At 65.6% G+C, this 24,095-nt stretch overlaps 10 protein-coding genes across 10 annotated transcripts; 5 read left to right on the forward strand and 5 right to left on the reverse strand.

Moving 5' to 3' along the window:
- Window positions 1-3,408: 3,408 nt before the first annotated feature.
- Window positions 3,409-3,930, reverse strand: EMIHUDRAFT_234795 (hypothetical protein; the record flags this gene model as incomplete). The annotated part of the gene is made up of 1 exon (XM_005781019.1): window positions 3,409-3,930. The coding sequence occupies one exon, from the start codon at window positions 3,928-3,930 to the stop codon at window positions 3,409-3,411; it is 522 nt and encodes a 173-aa protein (XP_005781076.1).
- A 1,342-nt stretch (window positions 3,931-5,272) lies between these two features.
- EMIHUDRAFT_234796 (hypothetical protein) lies at window positions 5,273-5,941 on the reverse strand (the record flags this gene model as incomplete). Its single annotated transcript, XM_005781020.1, has 1 exon — window positions 5,273-5,941. One exon carries the CDS (start codon window positions 5,939-5,941, stop codon window positions 5,273-5,275), a length of 669 nt encoding a protein of 222 aa, XP_005781077.1.
- A 210-nt stretch (window positions 5,942-6,151) lies between these two features.
- Window positions 6,152-10,410, forward strand: EMIHUDRAFT_314847 (hypothetical protein; the record flags this gene model as incomplete). Its single annotated transcript, XM_005781021.1, has 10 exons — window positions 6,152-6,568; window positions 6,962-7,096; window positions 7,160-7,213; window positions 7,284-7,355; window positions 7,434-7,760; window positions 7,957-8,343; window positions 8,465-8,764; window positions 8,842-9,815; window positions 9,912-10,116; window positions 10,174-10,410. 10 exons carry the CDS (start codon window positions 6,152-6,154, stop codon window positions 10,408-10,410), a joined length of 3,108 nt encoding a protein of 1,035 aa, XP_005781078.1.
- Window positions 10,411-10,962: 552 nt separating this feature from the next.
- On the forward strand, window positions 10,963-12,179 carry EMIHUDRAFT_234798 (hypothetical protein; the record flags this gene model as incomplete). The annotated part of the gene is made up of 2 exons (XM_005781022.1): window positions 10,963-11,927; window positions 12,119-12,179. 2 exons carry the CDS (start codon window positions 10,963-10,965, stop codon window positions 12,177-12,179), a joined length of 1,026 nt encoding a protein of 341 aa, XP_005781079.1.
- EMIHUDRAFT_468692 (hypothetical protein) lies at window positions 12,157-14,045 on the reverse strand. Its single transcript, XM_005781023.1, has 2 exons — window positions 13,218-14,045; window positions 12,157-13,122 (listed from the first exon to the last, which is right to left on the reverse strand). The coding sequence occupies exons 1-2, from the start codon at window positions 14,027-14,029 to the stop codon at window positions 12,207-12,209; spliced, it is 1,728 nt and encodes a 575-aa protein (XP_005781080.1). The 5' UTR covers window positions 14,030-14,045; the 3' UTR covers window positions 12,157-12,206.
- Window positions 14,046-16,231: 2,186 nt separating this feature from the next.
- Window positions 16,232-16,585, forward strand: EMIHUDRAFT_114164 (hypothetical protein; the record flags this gene model as incomplete). Its single annotated transcript, XM_005781024.1, has 1 exon — window positions 16,232-16,585. The coding sequence occupies one exon, from the start codon at window positions 16,232-16,234 to the stop codon at window positions 16,583-16,585; it is 354 nt and encodes a 117-aa protein (XP_005781081.1).
- Window positions 16,586-16,955: 370 nt separating this feature from the next.
- EMIHUDRAFT_234801 (hypothetical protein) lies at window positions 16,956-17,552 on the reverse strand (the record flags this gene model as incomplete). The annotated part of the gene is made up of 1 exon (XM_005781025.1): window positions 16,956-17,552. The coding sequence occupies one exon, from the start codon at window positions 17,550-17,552 to the stop codon at window positions 16,956-16,958; it is 597 nt and encodes a 198-aa protein (XP_005781082.1).
- A 322-nt stretch (window positions 17,553-17,874) lies between these two features.
- On the forward strand, window positions 17,875-18,210 carry EMIHUDRAFT_48423 (hypothetical protein; the record flags this gene model as incomplete). The annotated part of the gene is made up of 1 exon (XM_005781026.1): window positions 17,875-18,210. A coding segment is annotated over one exon (336 nt), but the record flags the coding sequence as incomplete, so codon positions are not given.
- Window positions 18,211-20,003: 1,793 nt separating this feature from the next.
- On the forward strand, window positions 20,004-21,119 carry EMIHUDRAFT_114166 (hypothetical protein; the record flags this gene model as incomplete). The annotated part of the gene is made up of 1 exon (XM_005781027.1): window positions 20,004-21,119. One exon carries the CDS (start codon window positions 20,004-20,006, stop codon window positions 21,117-21,119), a length of 1,116 nt encoding a protein of 371 aa, XP_005781084.1.
- A 611-nt stretch (window positions 21,120-21,730) lies between these two features.
- On the reverse strand, window positions 21,731-22,303 carry EMIHUDRAFT_234804 (hypothetical protein; the record flags this gene model as incomplete). Its single annotated transcript, XM_005781028.1, has 1 exon — window positions 21,731-22,303. One exon carries the CDS (start codon window positions 22,301-22,303, stop codon window positions 21,731-21,733), a length of 573 nt encoding a protein of 190 aa, XP_005781085.1.
- Window positions 22,304-24,095: the final 1,792 nt, after the last annotated feature.

Genomic DNA, 24,095 nt, shown 5'->3' on the forward strand with positions numbered 1-24,095 from the left:
TGGATCACGGGGGATGACATCCTGCCTCCCGGCACGCCGGGAGGAGGTGGTTGCTCCGCCGCCGGACCCCCCCCCCCACCACCACCCTCGCCCAGGGATTTACAACGCTGTCTCAAGGTCCGACCTGTGCAAGTGGGCTCTGCCTGCGCTCGGCACCGGGCACCGCCTCGGCATACAAAATGCGCCTGCGGGCGGACCCTTACAGATCACAGATCACACAGAGCCCTCACACAGAATCACAGCGGGAGGAAAGCGGCGAGTCGCAATTCCAGGGGTCGTCGTGGCGGGCCACCCTGTCCAGAGAGGCATGGATGCCAATCTGGGGTCTTTCGACCGAGTCTATGAGCCCTGGCCGCCTCCCGGTTGTGGTAAGGTTGAGCAACCGAGCGTGGGACGGAGAGATGGTGCGGCGGGGTACGGGTGTTCCAGGGGATCACGACACGCACCGACCCTTCACGAGCCGAAAGGCTGTGCCCGGGGAAGGCACAGTAATCCGGCACGCGTTGGGCGCCCCATGCCGTCCGTTTGGCGGCTAGGTAGGTCGGTCGGCTCAGTCAGGGCCCCGTCCGTCCACTTCCCTCCCACTTGGCGCGTGATGGTTGATACATGCACATGCACACATGCAGAAAGGCGAAGAACACCCTGCTGGCTCGGACTGGACACCGACGCGGTATGGGTGGGTGGACGCGGGACAGAGAGACGACCAGCGCCTTTGTTTCTCTTCACAGCTAGCATCCGCGACTTCTCAAAGCGAACGCCGCGCGAACGGCTTTGCGGACGGATGCGGGAGGTCTGCCACGACGGCGGGCCATGGCCGTGCCACAACGCGACGCGATGCGGAACCCACCTCGACTGCAGCAGCGTCCTACAGGTCCGCCGGCATCGCCTCTGCGCGGAGACCTTCGAGGAGGTTCTCGGTTACTTGCCGAGCGTATCCCTGAGAGGCATGACAGTGGCGGAGGGCTGCCCGGCCAGCTGCAATATGTGCGGAGCTGACGACCGCCACCACCACCACCCTGCACCACCCGGCGTACCGACACCACAGCCGCCGTCCCCGCCGCCGCCGTCGCCGCCACCGCCACCGCCGTCGCCGTCGCCGCCTCCCTCTGCATCGCCTAAGGAGCTGAAGGATCCTAAGGAGGGTGCGATGTCGGCGAGAGCGGCCGAGATCGCGGCGCAGAAGAACGCGGCCGCCGAGGCAGCGCGCCTCGCCGCCGAGGCGGTCGCGAAGCGCGAGGCGGCGCGGCGCGAGGCGGCGCGCGGCGAGGCCGCCCGGCGCGAGGCGGCGAGGGAGGAGCGGGCGGAGGCGGCGAGGGAGGCGGCGAGGGAGGCGGCGCGGGAGGCGGCGCACCGTGGCCCGCGCCCCCCGCGGGCGCAGCAGATCGACCGCCTCGAGGCGCAGCTCCGCTCTGCCCTCGGCGCGGCAGATGCGCTCGGCCTGCTCGCCGGCGCGGGAGGGCTCGTCCTCTGCTACGTTGCGAGAAGGCTGCGCCGGAGGGGCGACGAGCTTCAGGCGCACGAGCCGCCGACGGCCACCCCCGTGATGGTGCCCCTCGCCGTCGTGCGCGGGGCAGGCAGCGAGGAGGCGGCGCAGGGCCGCGGCGAGAGGGCGCCGATGGTTGTGCGCTCGAGTGAGGGGCAGGCCCCCGCGGGGTGGGGAGGGTGGCTCGCCTCCGCCTTCCGGCGGCAGGGTGGCGCGTGAGGATCGACATCGTTTACCGCGGGGCGGCGGGCGCTTGAGTGTGATGTGTCGGTGTGTTTGGATCGTATTACTATTAGGGGCGTGTGTGGGTCTCGTCTCTCCCACGTGTGCGCTGCGTGCCACGTCTAGTGTGTGTCAGAACCGCGCGGGGGGGGGGGGGGAAGAGAGGAGGAGGAGGCGTGCGGCCTCGTCGGGTGGGGATGTGGTTGACGAGCTAGCGTACTCTGATCGCTGATATTACGACACCTGCGCCCCCAGGGGCCCTTTCCTCTCGGCCCTTTCGCCATATGGCCAACAGTGCTCGAACTTTACCGGTATGGCTAGTTCCATTTCACTCTGACACGCTAATCTTGAAAACGTCCAACGGAGCTCCGTGTTGCTCCCAGCGCCCTCCCCCGCGCTTCCTGCGGCCCTAGCCGATGATACTAGCATGGGAGGTCATCTGGCTACCGCGAGAGCGACCCAACTCGTCGACATCGTCCGATGATGGTGCCGCAAAGTCAGCCTTCGGAGGCTATCGTGGGGTCGAGCCGGCAGTAGCCGTGACATGTGGTTCCACCACCCCTCGTAGGCTTTGCCTCTGACCGCCACCGTTCCCAGGCTGCCTAATGGGATGGAAAGGAAGGCTCGGCGAGCGTATAGAAGCGTGCTCGACCTCGTCGTGGCAACCTGCACGGCAGCGCTGGCAGGCGCGATGAGCGTCGTGCCACCTGACCCGAGAGGGGTCGCAGGCGTCGTACCGAGCGTGTCGAGACCGTGTCCTGATGTGATCTGCACGGGTGAGTCACGTCGGCGTCAAAGGAGCGACGTGCGACCTGTCCGAGCTTGATCTCCGATCTCAGCGGCGTCGAGTCGTCTCCGGCGCGCAACAAATGTACCTCCCCAGGACGCGCAGAGGCTGCTGCGACCCCGCTGAGTGGACGGCGTCACACCGCGCCACCTGCTGTGTGACGCCGTCTACTCGGCGGGGTCGCAGCTGCCTCTGGAAGGCACCGAGAGGTACAATAGTGCGCAAATGTGGTCAAAATCAAGGTTTTGTAACGCGAGCTGTGCCACAGTGAAATGGAACTAGCCTATGGGAGTTTTTGGCTAATCAAACCCTAGGCCTGCACTAATCAAAAAGTGGTATGGGATACCACCTGCCTCACGGAAACCAAAGCGAGTCCGAGTGCATTTTTGTAGCTAAATCGGCGAAATCGGCAAAATACCCGGTATTTTGCGGGTATACCTGCAGAAACCCAGGTATACCCGGGTAATACCCGCACTTTTGCATGGCTTCGCCTCCTGGGACCACACCCACAGCCGCTACACTAATCAACACTCCGCATACCACTTTTCGCATACCACTATACCATATACCACTTCAAAGTTAATCAAAATATCACCAAATACCGGTCTCATACCGGTAAAGTTCGAGCACTGATGGCCAACGTCTTTCGCCTGGTTGAGGTTGTGTGTGGTTCGTGGAGGTAGCTGGTTGTGCGCATGCGTGTGCGGGGCGGCGCGCGCCGGCCGCCGCGCGCGCCGTGCGCCCGCCGGGCGCCGCTCTGAGCACGCCACGGGCAGCTCTCTCGCGACACCCAGTATAAGGACGAAGAGCGGCGAGCTACTCTATCCCCACCCTCTTAGTTCCCACCACACCAATGGAGGGGGTCGGGGAGAGCCGCGCGCGCCACGTGCGCGACGCGCAATGCTGCCACAAGCTGTCAATGCAGTCCCCTGGCGGTGGAAAAGGGGTCCGACTGGATGAGCTCATCCACGCACTTACCTCTCACCGTGGAGAGGCGCATGCTGCTGAGGAGGTCCGCCGAGGCTACGTCTCGCATCGGCGGGAGCATCGAGAGCAGGTCCGCCGTGCTCGCTTGGTTAGTCGGCTGGGCGTGGCTGCGCAAGGGCTTGTATGGCGCTCTTGCCTGCGTGCGCTCGCGATCGAGCAGACCGCACGCCAGCGTCTGCCACGCCTCGCCGGCCCGCCTCTCGAGCGCCCTGTCCGCCTCGGCGTCGCGCGCGGAGAGCCGCTCCGCCACGCCGTCGACACACCGCGGGAGGCACGGTGGCACACACCTGGCGAGAGCATTCTCGAGGAAGCTCGGCTCATCGTACTGCACATCAAAGCCCTCGGACTCGATGAAGCTCGGACGAGGCGTGACCTCGGAGCCGAGCGAGTCCGTGAATGACGGCGGGCATGGTGCCCAGCTGGAGCGGAAGCGGGACACCCGCCCAGCCATTAGTCGCTCGAGGAAGCTCGGCTCGTACGCGGACGCGGCGATGAAGCTGGGTTGAGGCGTCCGCGCGGAGCCTAGCGAGTCCGTGAACGAGGGCGGGCAAGGCGCCCAAGACGAGCGGAAGCGGGGCGTCCGCTCTTGAGCTCCTGCCCTGCAAATCGGCTGTGGCGCAGGATCCGCCGTCTCTCGACCCTCGCCAATCTCGCTGGGTTCGCCAGGCTCGCCGTGCGGCTCCCTGTGCGGCTCCAGGACGTTTTGTTCTTTGCTGGAGCAGCAATACATCGGCCGAGCGGAAGGCAGAGACGCAGGCGCCGCAGAAAAAAATGCGTCGCGATGTGCTACTGTGGGAGGCTGGCGCAGGGACTCGATGGGCCTCTTCTTCTCCTCTTGGCTAGTGGCGCTCCTCTGCGTGGCGGGGGCAGATGCCCTTGGCTCTGTCTCCGGCCTGTTCCCTGTCTCCTCCTGTGGTGACGGGGGTGTTTTTGTTTCTTTTTGAGAGCTAGCGGTAGGGACAGAGAAGACGAGGTGGTGGCGGGGCCGCGGCTGAAAAAGGCTAGGAGGGGAGGTCGGGCCCCGCGCCCGTCGGATGACCACTCATCGGAAGGCGAACAAGAGGAAGAACTCAGAGGGAGAGGTCTGCTCTACGTGTCTGTCCTCGACCCAGCCCTAGCTTGAGTTGTCCGTTTTATTTATTTATTTATTAGCTCTGCTCTATTTATTTATTATAGAGGAGAGGTTACCAAAGTGTTAGAGTTGTTTTGTATTGCCTAAAAATTTCTACCCAAGCGCCAAGGGCCAGGCCTTCTGCGACCGACTACGTGGCGGTCGGCGACATCGTGCAAGTCCCCAAGTTCTTTTCTGATTCGAGCGGCGAAGAATACATTGGCGGTGCCTTCTCGAGCCAGGAAGCACACGCCACGTCTGGCCGCATGCGCACGTGGAGGATTCCTGAGGGATGAAAAGAAGGGCAGTGCGAGTGGCGAGATCAGCTGGGAGGAGGCGGGCATCGACGCTGTGCAAGGAGCCATCGGGGGCAGCGCTTATTGAGCCGCTGTGCGGGGCCGCTTTGCTGAGAGACTATTCTGTGGCGCGTTCTGTGGGGGATTTTCGGCTCTTTCTGCTGCGCTCCTCTCCCGCACTCCCGGTACCCGGAGCCCGACTCGTCACAGGCTGGTATTGCGCTCATGCGCTGCTGTCCCTGTCTCGTACGTGCAAAACAATGGCGGCGCGATCTCTGAGGTTTTCAACTACCGCACAAACAGGAGACAAACACACGACGCAACCAGCGTGTCTATACAGACAGGACTCACGTGTCAGCTGTCACGAGACAGAGGGCTCAGGGGCCTCATGAGTATGACACGACCCAGTTCAGAAGCTGCGCCTCACAATTTTCGAGGCGTGCACCACCATGCGGCATCGCTGGCGTTCCACCGGCGCCGCCCAGTTCCTTTTCCCCCACCACCGATTGCCAGGAGCAGCCGCAGGCGTAGGCGGCCGCCTCGTCGTCAGCGACCAGCTTTGCACAGAGCTTGGCCAAGTCCTCGTCCCAGCGGCCGGGCATCCGCCCATCGGGACAGAAGTTCCGCATCCAGTAGTAGTCGACGTCCGGCGCCCAGCGCGAGTGCGGCAGCCTCAGCACGCGGTACCCACAAGAGGTGCAGGACAGCCGCGCGTTGACGGCCGAGTCGAGCGCCGAGCCGCAGAGGAGGGCGCTGCCGCCGCCCTTTGCACAGGCGACTGCCCCCGACGGCTGCACCACGCGCACTGCCGAGACCTCCGCCTCCTCAGCGGTTGCCTCGTCGGCCTCCTCCTCGTCCCAGTCGTCCCAGTCGTCCTGCACCGTGGCTCCGTCCCCAGGCCCAGCTGCCTTTGGCCGCGGGCTTGGCAGTTGATCGCCCTGGTCGGCTGCGGCGGCGGTCTCGTCGACCTTGGATGGGCTCTCTGGCGGAGGCGCGCGCTCGGGCTCGAGGTCCGGCGGCTGCCGCGGCCGCCGCGTGCTGGCCCCGCACCCCATCCACAAGGACGCCGTTACGGTTGTTGGGACGTGTCCAAACGCCCCCAACGCATCGAATCGCGCAGCGGGCCAACGCAAGAACGGTTTCCACCTCGTCGTCTTTGTTTGTTGGAATAAATAAATAAACACAACGGACCCTGCATCCGGAATTCTTTATTTGCCGCGGCACACGGGCGACGCGGCCACGAGCCAGGGACGAGCCAGGGCACGATGCGGAAGAAGGTCGACGCGCGGGTCCGCACGCTCATCGAGAACTCCGTCGCGCTGCGCCACCGCGGCCTCTTTGTCATCGTCGGCGACAGCGCACGCGAGCAGGTCGTGAACCTGCACTACATGCTTTCCAAGGCCGCCGTTCGGGCCCGCCCGTCCGTCCTCTGGTGCTACAAGAAGGAGCTCGGCTTCACCACACACCGCAAGAAGCGTATGCGCCACATAAAAAAAATGGCGGCGCGTGGCCTCATCGATCCGGATAAGGACGACCCGTTTGAGCTCTTCATCTCTTCGACGTCCATCACGTACTGCTACTACCGCGAGACGACGCGGGTGCTCGGCAACACGTTCGGCATGCTCGTGCTGCAGGACTTCGAGGCGGTGACGCCAAACGTGCTGGCCCGCACCGTCGAGACTGTCGAGGCGCGCCACGCCTTCGCGCCAGCCTCGCACCCACGACCGCCGCTCTGCAGCCAAGCAGCCGCACGCCACTCGCTGGGCATCAGCCACGGGGCGCAGCGCCTCCCTTTCGCTGCGTGCTCATCCAAGCCCGAAGCGGAAATTCCGCCACGGCCGCGCCGCCGCCCGCCATGCTGCGGCGATGCGCGTGCGGCTGCGCGTCGTCGCACACAGAATGCCTGCCAACCGCCTCTCCTCCTCCAGCCTGTCCTCCTGCCCCCTCTCCGCCTGCCCCATCCTCCTGCCCCCTCTCCGCCTGCCCCATCCTCCTGCCCCCTCTCCGCCTGCCGGCTCCCGCCTCTCCTCCTGCCCACTCACCGCCTCACCGCCGCGCCACCCCGCCTGCTCCAGGGCGGCGGCATCGTCGTGATGCTTCTCAAGTCGATGGACTCGCTGCGCCAGCTCTACACGATGACGATGGACGCGCACGCTCGCTTCCGCACAGAGGCGCAGCCGCAGCCGTGGCGGGGCCACAGGGCGTGGGGTGTCTCCACAGCTCGAGGCGTGAACCACAGGGTGTGTGAACCACAGGCGCACGCCGACGTGCAGCCGCGCTTCAACGAGCGCTTCATCCTCTCTCTCGCCTCGTGCCGCTCCTGCCTCGTGCTCGACGAGCTCAGCACCCTGCGCACCACGGGTCGACGGCCCATGACTCATGGTTCATCATTCATAGGTGCTCGACGACGAGCTCAACATCCTGCCCATCTCGTCGCACGCCGCAGCCATCACGCCCGTCTCCAAGGGCGTGCCTGCCGACGGCGACGAGGCGGAGGCGGCCGAGGGCCGCCCCGCCGCCGGCTCGGCGGGAAGCGACTCACCCGAGCTGCGCGAGCTGAAGCGGTCGCTGCGAGAGACGCAGCCGGTCGGCTCGATCGTGCAGACCGTGCGGACAGTCGACCAGGCAAAGGCGCTCCTCACCTTCGTCGAGGCGGCGGCGGACAAGTCACTCCGCTGCACGGTGGCGCTCACCGCGGCGCGAGGCCGCGGCAAGTCGGCCGCCCTCGGCCTCTCCCTCGCGGCCGCCGTCGCGTACGGCTACGCAAACATCTTCGTGACGGCGCCCTCGCCCGAGAACTTGCGCACGCTCTTCGAGTTTGTGCTCAAGGGCTTCGACGCGCTCGAGTACAAGGAGCACGCCGACTTCTCCATCGTGCGACCTGTAGCCGAGATGCAGCCGAGATGCAGCCGAGATGCGCCAAGAGACCGGGCTCGCCGAACCGTCTCTCCGTCGTGTGCCATTGCGAGCCGCCCCTCGCCCACTCCCTGTCTCTCTCCCCCACCCGGAGCCGCCTCCAGGTCGAGCGAGGTCGAGCCCGCTTCATCCGACGCCCCTCCCGCCGACGCAGGTTGAGTCGACCAACCCAGAGCTCAAGCATACCGTCGTGCGGATCAACATCTTCCGCGCGCACCGGCAGACCATCCAGTACATCCTGCCCAGCGACGCGGCGCTGCTCTCGCAGGCGGAGCTGCTCGTCATCGACGAGGCAGCCGCCATCCCGCTGCCGCAGGTGCGGGCGCTGCTCGGCCCGTACCTCGTCTACATGGCCTCCACCGTCAACGGGTACGAGGGCACCGGCCGCGCCCTCTCCCTCAAGCTCATCCAGCAGCTGCGCGCAAAGGCGCAGGCCGGCGGCGAGGCGGCCGGCGGCAGCGCCTCGGCCCTGGCCGAGGACCCGGCGCTCGGCGGCCGCACACTGCGCGAGGCGCGTGGCTCCGGGGGGGAGGGTGGGTGGGTGTGTGGGGGGGGGGGCGAGGGGTGGAGAGGGGCGGAGAGGGGCGGAGAGGGGCTGCGCGGCGCCCGGTCCCCTTTTTCCTGCAGGCATCACAGCTTGCCGGTGCCACTGCCCGCCGCAGGTCAGCCTCGAGGAGCCGATCCGGTACGCGCAGGGCGACCCCGTCGAGCGCTGGCTGCACGGGCTGCTTTGCCTCGACGCGACGACCAGTCTGCCGCCCGTGCGCTCGACGCCGCACCCGTCCGAGTGCGAGCTGTACTGGGTCGACCGCGACGCGCTCTTCTCGTACCATTCTGCGTCGGAGGCTTTCCTGCAGCGCATGCTCGCGCTCTGCGTCTCGTCGCACTACAAGAACACGCCCAACGACCTGCAGCTCCTCTCGGACGCGCCCGCCCACCAGGCCTTCGTGCTGCTCGGGCCGGTCGACGATGACAAGCGGCTGCCCGACCTCCTCGGACCCTTCCCTCTGAGCCCTCTCGAGCCCCTCCCCACACACAGGTGGACGTGGACGCCAAGCGCCTGCCCGACATCCTCGCCGTGGTGCAGATCTGCCTCGAGGGCGACATCTCGCACGAGTCGGTCCGCCGCTCGATGGCGCGCGGAGAGACGCCGTCGGGCGACCTCATCGCGTGGACCGTCTCGCAGCAGTTCCAGGAGCCAGAGTTCGCCTCGCTCTCGGGCGCGCGGGTCGTGCGGGTGGCGGTCCACCCCGACCTCGCCCGGATGGGCTACGGCTCGCGCGCCCTCGACCTGCTCACCCACTACTACCAGGGCGACGTGCGGCCCCTCAAGCCGCCCGCGGCGGCTGCGCCGCGCGCGGCCGCGGGAGGCGCAGGCGCCGACGGCGCCACCGCGGGCGGACTGCTGCACGAGACGATCGCGCCGCGCGCGAAGCTGCCGCCCCTGCTGCTCACGCTCGAGCAGCGGCCGCCCGAGCCGCTCCACTGGCTCGGCGCCTCGTTCGGCATCACGGCGCCGCTGTACGGCTTCTGGCACAAGGGCGGCTTCCGGCCCGTCTACCTGCGCCAGACCAAGAACGAGGTGACGGGCGAGCACACCGCCATCGTCCTCAAGGCGCTCGACGGCTCGCAGCGCGAGATGTCGACCCTCGCCGCCGCCGACTGGCTGCCGCTGTACGTCGGCGACTTCCGGCGCCGGCTGAGCGCGCTGCTCGGCGGCGCGCTGCGCGAGATGCCCACCGCGCTCGCCCTCTCGCTGCTCGACCCGACGCTGCAGCCCGCAGAGGCGCGCGCGCCGACGGCGGAGCAGCTCGAGTTCGTGCTCGGCGCGTACGACCTCAAGCGGCTCTCGTCGTACTCGCGCTCCCTCGTCGACCACCACCTCGTGCTCGACCTCGTGCCGCTGCTCGCGCGGCTGCGCTTCAGCGGCGCGCTCCTCACGCCGCTCTCGTCGGTGCAGGCCGCGATCCTCGTCGGCGTCGGACTGCAAGGCGACCGCCGCCCCGCCGCCTCGTGCCTCCCCGCCGCCTCGCACGGCCTCACGCTCACTCGCCCCGACCCCGTCGCACCCCCGCGCCCCGTCGCACCGTCGCACGCCCCGACCCCGAGCGCTACGAGCGACACAGGCGCCACGTTCGACTCCCTCTCCGCCGAGCTCGGCCTGCCCGTCTCGCAGCTGCTCGCGCTCTTCAACAAGCTGATGCGCAAGCTGGTGGCACCGCTGCAGGCGGAGGCGGCCAAGGCGGAGGAGGCGTCCCTTCCCGCCCCGTCGGCGGCGCGCGAGGCGTCGGCGCACCTGCAGCCGCTCGGCGGCGTGCAGCTGGGCGACGAGCTGCAGCAGGGCGCCGACGCCTCGCTCGCCAAGATGCAGGACGAGGCGGCGCGCAAGCAGCAGGAGTGGCTCGAGGACGGCGCGCTCGCGCGCTACGAGATCAAGGGCACAGAGGAGGACTGGGAGGAGGCGCTGGCCGGCAGGGGCGGCCCCGTCACGGGCGTGCTGAGCGTGCGCTCCTCCAAGGAGGGCGAGGCGAAAAAGCGCAAGCTCGGCGGCGGCGGCAAGGCCAAGGACAAGGGGAGAGGGGACAAGCCGCGCAAGAAATCGCGCTGAGCTGCCCTCTTTACTTGCTATCAGCTATGTGTCTTTCTTTGCGTGAAATCTCGATGTACCTATACACACCCCATCCCCATATGACACACTCCGAACAAAAGCGAAAAGGGCTCCAGGCCCCAAATGACGTGTGAGTGTTAGGGAGTTATTTGGTATTGCTAAAAATCTCTCGCACTCCGCGTTTCTTGTGCCGCAACGCGCCAACGGAGAGAGATTGTTTGTTTTGTTTTGCCAACGGTATTCGTTGGCTGCCGCGCGGGGCGATAACTTGGAGCACTTGGAGTGCAGACGGCAGCCGCACGCCGGCATAGGGCCGGGGAGCTAAGAAGCGCACCCAGAGGCCGGACGATTGGGGTCGGGTTACGGGCTAGAGAGCCCTAGCCCTGGGGTGTGCGCGCTCTCGCGGCGTGTACTCTGTTATTTTTAAATTGCTGTTTGCATGTAGTTGAGTGCAGTTGCGAGTCGCGCGACTGAAATCGGCTGGCACGACCGCGACGCAACTGCCAACGAGAAGTTGCGCCGACGTCCGTTCGTTTATACGTCTCACTGTACATGACGGGGGGCTATGAGCCCGGCCCCTCCCCTCAGCAGAGCAGGCAATGTGTATATTTGGGAGCGCCTGAGCCAGACACCGCCGCCGCGTACAGCAGCAGCGACACAAGCGACGGCGAGCACGGCGCTGCCGGCCGCCGCTACATCCGCCTCCCTTGCGGCTGCATCTGCATCGGCGAAGCGAGTGTGAACGGCTCCTCCGTGCGAGCGGGCGACGCGACCGGGAGGGTGGTCTGGGGCGCGAGCGAGGAGCTGGCCGACTGGTGCTGCCGCGAGAGGCGCCCGCAGCAGCTCCTCGCCTCCTTCTCGTCGGCCGTCGAGCTCGGCGCCGGGTGCGGCCTCGTCTCGATCGCGCTAGCAAAGCTGGGCCTGCACGTTGTCTCCACCGACGGGGACACGTGCGCGACGAAGCTCATCCAGCGGAATGCCTCTCGCAACGGCGTCGAGGCTACGCGGCTTCGCGCGCTGCAGTACGCCTGGGAGAGCGAGACACAGCTCGAGGAGGTGCTGCAAGCCGTCGGGCGAGGCGGCCGGTGCAGCGAGGTCCTCGTCGCCTCGGACGTCATCTACTCGTCAGACGACACGTCCTTCGCACCGCTCGAGGCGGCGCTCCGCGCTCTCATTGGCCGCGGCGGCTGCCGCCTCGTGGTCATGTGCTGGCGCGTGCGCAACGGGAACGAGGAGCGGTTTCTCTCGCGCCTCGCCGACCTCGGCCGCGCGCGCATCGCGTGGCGTAGCCACGGCCTGAGCTGCGCGGATAGCGTCCCCGCCGACGGCTCCGACGATATGACTGCGTGGCGAAAGGCGCACGCAGGGTCGTGGGCGATCGGCACGCTGGAGGTGGGGAGCGACGAGCTGGGGAGGGACGCTGACGGCGGGGTCTACGATGGTGAGTGGAAGGCGGGCGACATGGACGGGCGGCGCACGCCAGCAGGCACGTCCACCCTGCGGGCCGGAGCCGCAGAGTTTGTCCCTGGCTCGCTGCCAGAGATCCTAGAACGGGCCGGCCTTCCGCAGGGCGCGCCGCGATCAAAGAAAGAGAGGAAGGCGGCGGCGGCGGCGGCGAGGAGTGTGGCGGTGGCAGCGGTGGAGGCGGTGTTGACAGAGGAGGAGTGCGGCGGCGTCGCGTCTATCGGTCTCGTGTGATCACACACAGGCGTCTCGTGCGGTGGTGCAAAAATATTGCTTATTGGCGAGCAAATCGTCCGTTTTTCTGAGAGAGCTCTCTCTCATACGGTCATAGACTACGACACCGCCCGCCGCGCCGCCTGCTCTCTCGGCGGCGGCGGGTAGAATGGCGGCGGCAGTGGCTCGTCGGCCTGAAAGGCGCTCATCATCGTGAAGGAGGCGGCGGGTCGGTAGAGCGGCAGCAGGTGGCCCGCGCCGCGGACCGACACGAAGCGGACCTGGCCGCCGTTCCACGCCATCGAGAAGCCTCCCTGCACGCGCCTCCCTCTGGGCAGCACCTCGAATGGCCGCCACGGCTGCGTGAGCGGCAGGCCGAGGGGCGTGGAGGCGGGCGTGCCGAGCGGCCCCATCGGCGTCCACGTGCCGGTCCCGTTGCCGAAGAAGGGCACCCAGATCTGCTCGATCGGCGCCGTCTGCAGGCCGCAGTCGTCCGAGTCGCCCTCGTAGATGAGGACCCTCTTGCCCGCCCGGATCGCCTTTTCATAGGCGAAGCCGACGAAGGCCGAATCTGTCGTGTAGTTCATGCCGATCCCGTTGTCAAGGACGATGAAGTTGTTCGACAACGGGATGCCGAGCCCCGCCTTGGTGGCGTTGAGCGAAAAGTAGTCGTTCATCGCCGAGCCGAGGCACGGAGCGCCCAGGCCAGTGTCGCCGTCGCCGGGCGAGGGCGCGGCTGGCAGCGGGGCGGCGGTCAGCGGGATCAGCGAGGCGGCGGTCGCGGCGTCGATGGCGACGCGCGCGCGTGAGCGCGGCCTCGTCGCCCCCGCCGTCATCCTCCTCTTGGGCACCTCCTCGGGGCACGCCTCGAAGAGGTTGTAGGCGTAGAAGAAGCCAACCTCGCGACTCATCTCCTCCATCAGAGACAGGCAGCCGGCGCTGAGCGGCTGCGGCGCAGCCTTGCCCTTGAGCTCCGCCTCGCTGCAGCCGCCGCCGACGATGCGCGCGTACAGCTCCTCGGACATCTGCGAGTGCCTGAGGCGCGGTGCCGTGTCAGGTGTCACCACCTCGGCTGCACCTCGGATGCACCTCGGCTGCATCTCGGCTGCATCTCGCGCCCGTGGAAGAACTCGACGTCCCAGTGCGGCCCGGGCAGCGCGTTGGGGTACTTGAAGAACTCGACCTCCCGCAGGTTGACGCACCAGTCGACCGGCCTGCCCGGCTGCGGGATGCAGGCCGGGAAGCCGTCGCCCACCGCGAAGCCCTTGAAGTGGATCGGCCTGCCGGTAGGGCCGGTGATCGGGTCGTCGAGCCACTCGTTTGCAAAGAGAGGGACGTACACGCCGGCGTACGACTCGCCCACCAGCGTCACCGGCTGCTGCGAAGCCTCGAACTCGGGGAAGGCGTCGCGGAAGAAGGCGGCGTGCGCGCGGTGGTTGGCCTTCGCCGTCGACTTGTCCGTCCAAGGGCCGCAGGTGTACGGGTCTCCGCTCGGGCCGCCGTGGCTGGTGGCGCTGCCGTTGCCCATCGTGCAGTATGAGGCACCCATCGGAGCGGGAGAGTCGATCTCGCAGAGGCTCGTCACGTTGGCCCACGTCCACGCGTTGAAGAGCGGCGTCGGCACCTTGGTCGCACGGAATTCCGCCGTGCGATACGAGTCCGAGGTCAGCAGGAAGGGCCCAAACTCCTGGAAGAGCCCAAACGTGGACGGCGCGCCCGGGCCGCCGTTGTACCAGATCGAGAGCGGCTTCTCCTTCCAGTCCGGCGCCATCGCGCAGATGTAGTGGAAGAAGGCGACGCCGCGACCCGACGGCGGAGTGCCAGCGTTGAGGTAGCCAGAGTAGTACTCGTACGGCGCGGTGGAGGTCAGGCCGGGCAGCGTCGCGGCCACGCGCGCCGGAGGGTCGCGCATGTCGAACATGCCCTCCTGCGCGACGCTCATTCGAGCTCTTGGCGCGCTCGCCCTTGGGGTTATTGTTACGGGACACACATCTAATTCTTTTTCCTTCGCGGCACGCGATGGCGGCAAGCCCTCGTGCACGCCCGCCCTCGACACGCCGAAGACCAACCGGCGACGGACCGCGGTGAGACCGCGCCGCCCTCCGCGCCCGCCCGCGCCCGCAGCGTGAACACATGCGCGCGTCCCTCTCCGCACGGAAACTTGCGCGCCAGCCGCGCAGCAGCCTCACATGCAGCGCGCATTGGCATGCTCGCCCCCTGGGCCGCCGACGGCCCGGTCGAGCGGGCTGCGCGGCCGCCGCACACCATCAGGCAGGCGCACGACCACCTGCAGCACGCCGCAGCCCACCGCGCAGCCCTCCCAGCCAAGGCTGCGCCTCACAGCTACACAAACAGGGCGCACAGCAGAGCACAGCGCATAGCACACGCCGACGCGCGCGCAGCACACGCAGACTCACGCGCGAATCCAACACGCACACGCGCACAGCACGCGCGCATCGCACTCCAGCGCAGCGCTGCACACAGAGCACACTAGACCATACCAGTGGTACTGGTACCATCGCCTCTGAGAGGCACCACCCCTCGGGGAGGGGGCGCGTCCGCCCAGCGGCCAGCGCCCCTCCGCCCAGCGAGCGTACCCGCAGCGCCCGGGGAGCGAGCGTCCGCCCTGCGGCCAGCCCGCTCTCCCCGCACGGCGTCGACCGCCCCCAAAGCGAGACAGGATGCACCCGCATAGTTAGCCGCTACGGCTCTATACGGGGGCATCCTCTCCCCCATCCGCATGTGAGGAACTGCGTACTACACTGCGTCACCCTCCCCAGCATCAGTGGGTTGCCTTTTGGGGTCTGAGCCCAACGGAGAAAAAAGAAAAGTGACCAAAATCGGCCCTGGATGCGCGGTTAATGACTGCACTCCAAGTGCTCCAAGTGCTCCAAATCGAAATCAGAAACGAGATCCACGTCTCCCGCCCCTCGGCTCTCGCGCGAGCCACGATCTCCTGCCCGATGTCCGAAAACGGAAGGCACGAATAGCCGGACACAGGAACGGCACAGCTCAACGGCAGAAATCCCACACACATCCACTCACCTCTCGCACGAACAGTCGAACAGGTTCCCAGAGCCGGACGCAGGAACGGCACTGGCCAAAACACACCCACACCTGACGCACGAACAGGTACGAACAGCCGGACGAAGGAACGGCAGCCGTCACACACCCAGCCGGGGCAAGACAGAAGGCCGCCGAGGGGAAAGGGAGTTCGCAACTAAACGGCCGAAGCGGGTATCTCTCCTTGGCACGCCCGCCGACCCCGATGCACCTTATTACCCGAACCCCCTACCTGCAAGCCCACCGAGAGGGGTAGGGGTCAGCCTTGTTCAATTAAACACGAGTTCCACCGTAGCGTCGCATAACTCTAAGCGCGCGTGTGAGCGAGGGCAGAAATGCAACGCTCACGCGGTCCCGGGCTCGGTCCTCCCACATTCTCTAAATGATGAGTCTCGCTCTCCCTTATACAATAAGCTATAAGGGGCCTCTGCGAAATAAAAAGCGGAGGCCTCAGTGGGAGCGAACTCTGACGGAGAGGGAGGTTCCCCGTGTTTGTTTGCTTGGGGTTATTGTTACTCTCGTGAGGCTGTGAAAGCACGCCCACCCTAGCGGGATTGGGGGTGGGGGTTATTGTTCTTGGCAAATCAAGACACAGGGAAAAAATCACAGTGGCAGCGGCCTGGTGGGACCCCGTAGCTGTGAGCGCTGTCAGAGCGGTGTTTCGACACCGATATCGTTCACAGGTAAGTGTACATGTAAGCGGAGCTGCTGAGTAGATACAGCGAATGTGTTGCGTGACTCTGTGCGATTTCGGGCCCGGGGTTGTGCGTTTACGTGAAGAGGGGAGGTCGTGGGTCGTGTAAAGGGTAACGAACTAGAGGCAAATTCAAAAAAAATCCCGGTATTTTTTGTGCACGTCCGAGCATCGCAGCCACAAGCCGAGGTTGCTCTGCTCTAGCATCCCACGCAGTTAGAACCGGCGCTGCACTTCCTACGCGTCTGGCTCTGTGAGCCAGCTCCCATCTGATCTCGGGTCGCAAGCCGTAGCCACACGTTTCGGATACTGGCGCGCACTGGCACTAACACAGTACACACAGGTCGCTTTTGTGTCTCCCGACAGAATCCCCCTGCGTTCAGGAACATGCCGGAGATCGGCTCGACGGGTGTGGCCTTCACAAAGGTTGCACGCGAGTGGCGCTGCAAGTACGCCATGGGCGCAGACGGCGGCCCGGGCGAATCGGCGGCGCTGAAGGCCGCACAGGCGCTCCTGGAAGCGTATCTCCCTACGCTCAAGGCGCTTCCCAACGCCGAAGTGACCCGCGTGGTGTGCGGCGGCTGCGGCGACTTCAAGGTCATCGTCAACCAGCCCGCGGATGACCACGGAGCTTGGAAGGAAGACGAGTTCAAGCCCGAGGCGGAGTTCCTCGCGAAGCTTGGGGCGATCGACGGCTGCACGCGCGTTGAGGCGCAGGAGTTCACCATGGAGATGCTCTGAGCGAGCAGCACAGAAAAGCTGGCACAAATATGCTCTCCGCGGGACCGCGGCGCAGTTTGGACAGAGACCGGGAGAGAGAGAGACCAAAATCAGAAATGAGTCGATCCAAGGCAAATAGGCAATGCCGTCTACTGAGCAACGTAAGCAGTTCGCTTCGAAATCCAGAAACGATGCGCGTGTGCGCCGCCACATACGCCACACCCCACACGCCACAGCACGCGCGGCCGCGGCGCGCCGGGAGAGTGTGCCGAGACGCGAGAGGGAGCCACCGCGCTGAAAGCGGCGGGGCACAGCGCGCACAGCGGGGGGCGACCGGGGTCTATCTCAGCGCGGCACCGCCAGCGTGGAGCTCCGATTCGTCCACTCCCTTTCATCGAGCGCGGCGCCACAGCCCGCCGTACCGATAGTGTGGATTCTGCTTTGCGACCGCCTTCCAGCAGCGGCCACACACCATCCTCCACTGCTGATTGCTTGCGTCGGCCTGGCAGCGCACCAGCAGGTCGACGTCACGCGCGCACACGTCGCACGGTTTGGGGCCGCCCATTTTCACCTTGCGCACCACTCGTCGCGCATCCCGTTGCTCTTCCCGCGCCCCACCCCCCTCCGCATCCTCCTTTGCTGGCTCCGCCGACTCCGAACCAGGACCTCGCATTACCTCATCCGTTGACGGCATCGCGTTGATTCTGTGCTCAGGCGCAGCCTCGTGCCAATCAAGTTCAGTATCCTTGCCAGTGCCCACGCTGCCCGCGCCCGAGCATCGCCCTCTCGGGACAGCGGCTGTCTCCTGGTGGCTGCGAACGATCTGAGCGCAGAACCTAAAGAGCAGTCCAACCAATGCTGCCGCCGGCCACGTTATGGCGAGCCCAGAGTAGACGTATCTTGCACGCAACAGACTGCACACGCCCGTGAACGCCACAGCAGCAAGGGCTGCGGCGAGGGAGGCCAGAAGGAGAGCGGAAGCTCGCATATGAAGGGTATATGCTACGTGTGTTGCTGCTAGAGCGGCGGTCAAGTCCGATGTCACGGTCAAACCGGCGGGCGAGGGTCTTTCTTTACGGGCCTTCACAGCCCCGCGACGGCTCCAGAGAGGTGGGTAGCGATTCTTCGCGAGGAGGGATCCCAAGACGGCGGATTTTTTTCTCAGACTCACCCCTCCCGGCCCCATGGCGGTGCTGTTCAGCCTACCGCTGTCGACGCTGCGTCCGCGAACGACGCTGCGACCTCTCGCCACGCTGGCGAGGGCAGCGCCGATCGTGCCTGCGATCAAGCTGCCGCATGGACTGACGCACCAGACGCCACTCGTCGAGTCGCTCCCGCTCTCGGCCGCCACCGGCTGCCAAGTGCTGCTCAAGATGGACGCGCTGCAGCCGAGCGGCTCCTTCAAGGACCGCGGGATGGCCTACATGTGCGCAGCGCTGCAGTCGCGTGGTGTCACCGACCTCATCTCCTCCTCCGGCGGCAACGCTGGCCTCGCCGCCTCTGCCGCCGGCCGCAAGCTAGGCATGCGCGTCCGGGTGGTCGTGCCGACGACCACAAAGCCAATCATGATTGAAAAGATGCGCGCGCACGGAGCCGAGGTGGAGGTGCACGGCGCCAACTGGAACGCGGCGGACGAACTCGCTCGAGGTGCGCGCCGCGATCCGGAGCCACATCCGCACGCTCGCTCATCGCTCTCGCCTCGCTCTCGCCGCCGCCGCCGCCGCCGCCTGCCCGCCAGAGCCGACCGCCGTGGCCGCCGGCTGCCACAGAGCTCGTCGGCGCGTCGGGCGGGGCGGCTGCGTACGTGCCGCCGTACGACGACCCGCTGCTGTGGGAGGGCCACTCGTCCATCATCGACGAGATCGCAGCAGCAGGCCGGCCCTCTCCTCGCCTCTCCTCCTCCTCTACTCCTCTCCTCCTCTCCTCGCCTCCTCTCCTTCTCTCCTCTCCTCCTCTCCTCCTCCCCTCCTCCTCTCCTCCTCCCCTCCTCCCCTCCTCCCCTCCTCCCCTCCTCCCCTCCTCCCCTCCTCCCCTCCCCCGCCTCGCCCTCCGCCACCGCCCGCCCCTCCCATCCAAGGCGTGCGGCCCGACGCCATCGTCGTCAGCGTGGGCGGAGGAGGACTGCTGTGCGGCGTCCTGCGAGGGCTGCAGAGGCGGGAGGGCGGAGGGTGGGGGAGGGAGGGTGGTGCGTGTGTGGCATTTTGCCCAACTGAAGCTGCGCCCCTGGGCTGCAGGCACGGCTGGAGCGAGACGACGGTGCTCACCGCGGAGACGGACGGGGCGGCCTGCTTCGCAAAGGCGCTCGCCGCCGGGGAGCCGGTCACCCTCGCCGGCATCACTTCGGTCGCCACTTCGCTCGGCGCCGCCGCTTGAGCGCGAGGGGAGGAGACTCCGGAGGCGCGCCCCGAGACCTAGGGGCCTCTGACCTGCAGGCGCGCTGTCCGCCTCGAGCTCGGCCGTCCAGATGGCGCGAGACGACCAGCCGACGGAGGCGCGCAGGGCAGTAGGGAGAGAGGCGCAGACGGGTGGCAGCGGTGTCACGTGGTCTGGTACCGAGGCAGCCCGTGCGCACGCCCACGATCCAGCCGGCCGCACACACACCAACCCGCCCGCGCGGCAGGCGTACACCGTCTCCGACGCCGAGGCGGTCGGCGCGTGCGCTTCGCTCCTCGACGACCACCGCGTGCTCGTCGAGCCGGCTTGCGGCGCGGCACTCGCGCTCGCCTACTCGCCGCGGCAGCGCGAGGCGCTGCGGCGCTTCGAGACGGTCGTGGTCGTCGTCTGCGGGGGCGGGGGCGTCACGCACGAGATCCTCTCGCAGTGGAAGGCTGACCTGCTCTAGTGCCTACAACCCGCGGGACTCTAGACCCCCGGTGCTGCCATGCTGGCCGCAATACACCAGCAATACACAAGTGTGTCCAGGACACACTTGATCGGAGGGCAACTTATATGAAAATTCGCTGAGATAATATTCTTTTGCCACACATGCCGGTTGCCCGCCGGGGTGCGGGGAGTGTTTTGTTCTTCGAATTAGTGTTGTAAAATTCACTTGACCGTTGGCGTTGGCCGTTGCGCGGGGGGGAGCGAGGGAGCGGCGAGCAGGCCTTTGCGGACCGATCAGCAGGAGGATGCACGAAGAGATTAGGAGCAGCAGGGACCCCCCGAGCGCCGAGGCGCGAGGGACCATGTGGAAGACGCTGACGGCTGTGCTAGTCCCTAGTAAGGCAGTCGCCGCCCACACGTCCACACCCACAAAGTACCCTTGCCACAAAGATAAACACGGCGGGCCTTATTGTAAAATTCTTGGCATGGCGTTGGAAGGGACGTGTCCACAACTCGGGGAGTTCGACTGGAGCTCTATGTCGTGCGTCCAAGGTCCAAAGAACTTCATCTAGTTCTGGTCTGGACGTCGAGTGCAGCGGAGTAACAAGTCACGCGCATGCAGGCGTGCGCGCGCTTCTTTGCGTGTGTCCTGCTCGCGGCCCGCCTCACCTTTTCAGCGGGATCGGAGCACATCGAGGTGCCTGGCGGCACGGGCTCTTGCAGCGATGATGAACCGCCGGCCGCAGCCAAGATTGTGAAAATGAACGGTGCAGAGCTGGGTGTGGCAGTAGCAAAGTGGGCCACAGTAGATTTTGAGGAGACATCGGCCTTATTCATGCGTGTGGGCATGCTCGGTGCCCTTGCCAACGCCTCGCAAGAGATGGACGCGCTATTGGAGGCGGCGGACGGCCAGGCGCTGCCCGCCCTAATCCACTCGGTCACAAGGCACTCCTGTGGCGAGTTGGTGGGCGAACGGCGCTTGCCAGGTGGCATGCTCATCGAGGCTGCCCTGACTGCGCTGGGAACCGTCTCCACGCACGGGAGGAAGGAGTCGTATGCACGTCTGGCGCGTAGCACGCGCCTCGCGGAGCTAGGCGCGCTCAACGCGACGGTCCTCGCTATGGATTCTTCCGGGCTCGACCCAACCGCTTGCGCGCAGGCCTGGGGAATCCAGCAGGCAGGCACCCACATCATTGCGTCCGTCTGCGCGTCCGACAATGTTGAGGCCCTAGGGCTGCCTGGCAATGTCACTGACGCCGAGGCGATGACAAGGCTGCAGAGCGAGGCGAGCTTCAGGCGCGAGGCGGCGGCTTCGGCGGGCGCTGTCGAGACGATCATCCGCACGATAGCGGCGTTGCGCGACTGCACCGATGATTGCGGACTCCGGGATAAGAGGGCCTGGAACCTGCTAAAGGTGGCACTACGCGCGCTGCGACGCATAGTCACGGGCGACGCCGGGAAACAGCGGCGGGCGCGTGCGGCGGCGGAGCAGGTGATCCCGGCCATCGTGGGCGCCCTGGACACGGCGATATTCAGGTCGCCCGAGATGACTCCAATGGGGCTGGTGCAGCTAGCGAACGCGACCAAGGCGGCGCTCATGGGCCAGGATGACTCGGAGGGGGAGGTGGACCCGGCGATCGAGCGGGCGTGGCAAGACGAGGTCGGGCGACGGCCCGAGCTGCAGACCAAGCTGCAGGAGGTGGCGGACGAGCTGCAGACACTGACGAGCTGAGCGGGGGCGGCTGCGATGGGGAGGTGCAGCCAACTGGCGGTGGTGCAGGCAAGTGTGAATAGGGCGCATTGCGCGGCTGTTGAATAGGCGAGGCGAGTGAAAGAAAAGGAAAAAATAATTTTACAACAAAACCCCCTTGCACGGCTCTGTGCGGAAGAAAAGAACCGAAAGATAGAAACGACCCCCCCCCCCCCCCCCGCATGAGTTGACGCTTCACGATCATGCGGCTGCGCGGCCCGGACGCCCGGTCTCGCTTCATCATGCGGCTGCGCGTGCCCGCCGCGGTTTGCGCCGAGGATCGACCGCCGCCCGCCGATCGTGGAGCCAAAGGGCGGGCCGACGGCGGCGCGCCCACCGTCGCCCCTCTGCCTGTCGCTGGGCGACTCTCCGCTGATTGCTCCGGCGAGAAGGAGCCGCGGACTGCGAGCGGATCGAGCGCCGGGAACTTTGAGAGAGCGGATAGCACAGCTCCGTCGGTTACGTGTGAGCGAGTACGTGGGTGTTTTAGCGCGGAGTACGAGAGTCACATTTTAAACGTCAGCAGTTTTTTATGTATATGTGACACGCCGCGTCGCGCGTGCTCACGCAGGACGCAGCTAGTAGCTAGACACTCAATCTGACCCATCGCGAAACGCAGCCCAGGTGTCGCCGCCTGCCGTGGCGGCGTCCACGCCTTGGAGAAAGAGCTTGCGTGTCACGCCGCTCGGCGTGTACACGCAGTGAACGCCCAAAGTGCTGACGTCGCGGATGTTGGCCGTGTCGTCGTCGAAGAAGCACATGCGCGAGTAGGGTATCCCCGTCTTCTGCTGCAGCGCGGCAAAGTGCTGACGCTTGCTCCCCTTGTAGATCTCGCAGAGCTCCTCCCCGACAACGTCCATCATGCTCACGCCCTCCGCCACCATGAATTTGTTGAGGCACTCGCGCGCCCACGCCGGCTCATCCGAGCGGCTCGCCACGCCGACCAGCAGCGGCTCGCCGGCCTGCATGCGTGAATGGCACGCGGCCCAGCAGGCGGCGACGTCACCGAGCAGGCGGCAGCGCGTGCCCGAGGTGTCTGTCAGCACGTTGTTGGGCGCTGCCGTGACCTGCTTGAACGGAGCGCCTCCACCCCAGAGCTGGTACATCTCGGGCATCCAGCAGCACGCGTCGAGGTCAAAAACGATGAGTGACTTTTGCGTCGGCATGGAAGCGCGGGCGAGGGCCGACGTCACGAAAGGGTGGAGGGAGAGAATAATGCGCCAACGGCAATGATAGCTGTAGCCGGGTTCCGACTCTACCCAGATAGGGGCAGATAGGGGCAGGTGTATGTACTTTTTGCTTGGGCGGGTATCATGCCGGGGTAGGTAGGGTAGGTCTGGGCCCTCCCGTCGGGTTTTTCCCTCTCTTCACGCTGGAACTTTCAGAAAAAGAAAATTTCCGGGGAAATCACGATGTCAACCCTCCCCAAATGGGTGATCTGATGCTTGTAGGGCTTGAGAGTGGCCTGCCATGTCACAAGAAGGACTGTGGTTGCAGGAGAGTACCACCAACCATCACTCTAGTTGGTACCCCACCTTCACGCATCCCAAGAGAGGCTCTCTCGCCTCCCATGATTTCTTTTTTAGTTTCCCATAAGTAGGGTAGGTAGGTAGGTAGGTAGGTAGGGGCAGGGCAGGGGCCGGCCAGGTTTTTGCAGAATTTCAGCATGAGATACCCGCCCAAGCAAAAAGTACATACACCTTGCGCCTGCGGGCGGACCCTCACAGATCACAGATCACATACACCTGATAGGGGGTCTGTTTACCACGGTTGGTGTCCAGTCCGAGCCTGGCTGTTCGAGTCATGGTGGAACAGACCCCCTATCTGGGTAGGAGCCGGAACCCAGCACTCGGGTTGACTCGGCCAGATAAAAACCTCGAGCGAGAGGCGTGGCCGTGGGAGTACCTCGCCAGGTGCAGCGAGAGGGGCGAAAACAGACAGAAAAAAACATGTTGCATGTGCATGTGCATCTGCATGTGTTTGTTTGTTGTTGTGCATAACACACACTCTCTGTCTCTCTCTCTCTCACGCCTTGCCCTTGGAGTGCGTGTTCGAGTTTTTCGTGCGAGAGATCCCTGCGTTTCTAAGTCTTAAGCGCCAGATGGCACTGTGGCAGCTCTGTTCGGCTCCGCTCGGCTCCGCTCGGCTCCTTGGGCTCCACTACATACACTCTCGCCTCCACGCTCCAGCCCTCCACTCGCTCCACTCAGCTCAGCGCCCAGAGGGTGTGCATGACCTAGCTGAGCGCCACAAGCCCAGCTCGTCAGACCTGGCGCTTAAGACTTAGAAGTGCCTAAAAGGGATCTCCGAGTCTCCTCCCTGCTCCTACCTGACAAGGCTCAAGGGAGAGGGACAGCGGCAGGCTCGCAGCTCCTAGCGACCTTTCGGTTCATCACGGCAGTCTCTCCTGGTTTATCAGCAGCTTTTTCTTTTCCCGTGGTGTACCTGTGTTAGTGCCAGTGGAGTGCGCGCCAGTCGCAGTCCTGTGCCCAGACCCCAGTGCGCAGTGGTCCGTGAGAGGGAGGTGGCTTCGCTAAATAAATTATTTTCCTGTGCTTCTTAGATGCCAGTGCGCGCCAGTCCCGTGCCCGACAGCAACGGCGTCGTCCTCGGACCTCGCAACCCGCAACGGTGGAGTCACTTCTCGCAACCGGCACTTTGTATTGAGAAGTTCCCCGTCTCGGCCGCCTCCACTACGAGCGTACGAGGACAACATCTCCTCGCCCGAGTTCGTCCCGACCAGCGACCAGTTGCGCTGAGCCGCCGACATCTGGACGAGGGCTCGAAGGCTCTCGACAAGACGACCTCCCTCAAGCACCGAGCCAAGCTCGTCCGCTGATCTACTAGATCGGCTTCTCCCATGTGAGCCATGTTGTTCAATTGACATCCAGTCGACCGCTCCGATAGGCTACTCGAGTACTACCTTGAGCCCGGGAGACGGAAGGTCACTATGCTACG

The sequence above is a fragment of the Emiliania huxleyi genome, assembly GCF_000372725.1.
Source record: "Emiliania huxleyi CCMP1516 chromosome Unknown EMIHUscaffold_209, whole genome shotgun sequence".
In the NCBI taxonomy this organism is placed as follows: Eukaryota; Haptophyta; order Isochrysidales; family Noelaerhabdaceae; genus Emiliania; species Emiliania huxleyi.

Bases quoted from the DNA above. Each gene is read 5' to 3' on its own strand.
- EMIHUDRAFT_468692 (XM_005781023.1), bottom strand. From the start codon at position 14,029: ATGAGCGTCGCGCAGGAGGGCATGTTCGACATGCGCGACCCTCCGGCG. The intron at 13,123-13,217 runs GTTCTTCCACGG...ACCGCGCCTCAG, and splicing joins GGGCCGCACTGGGACGTCGA to GCACTCGCAGATGTCCGAGG.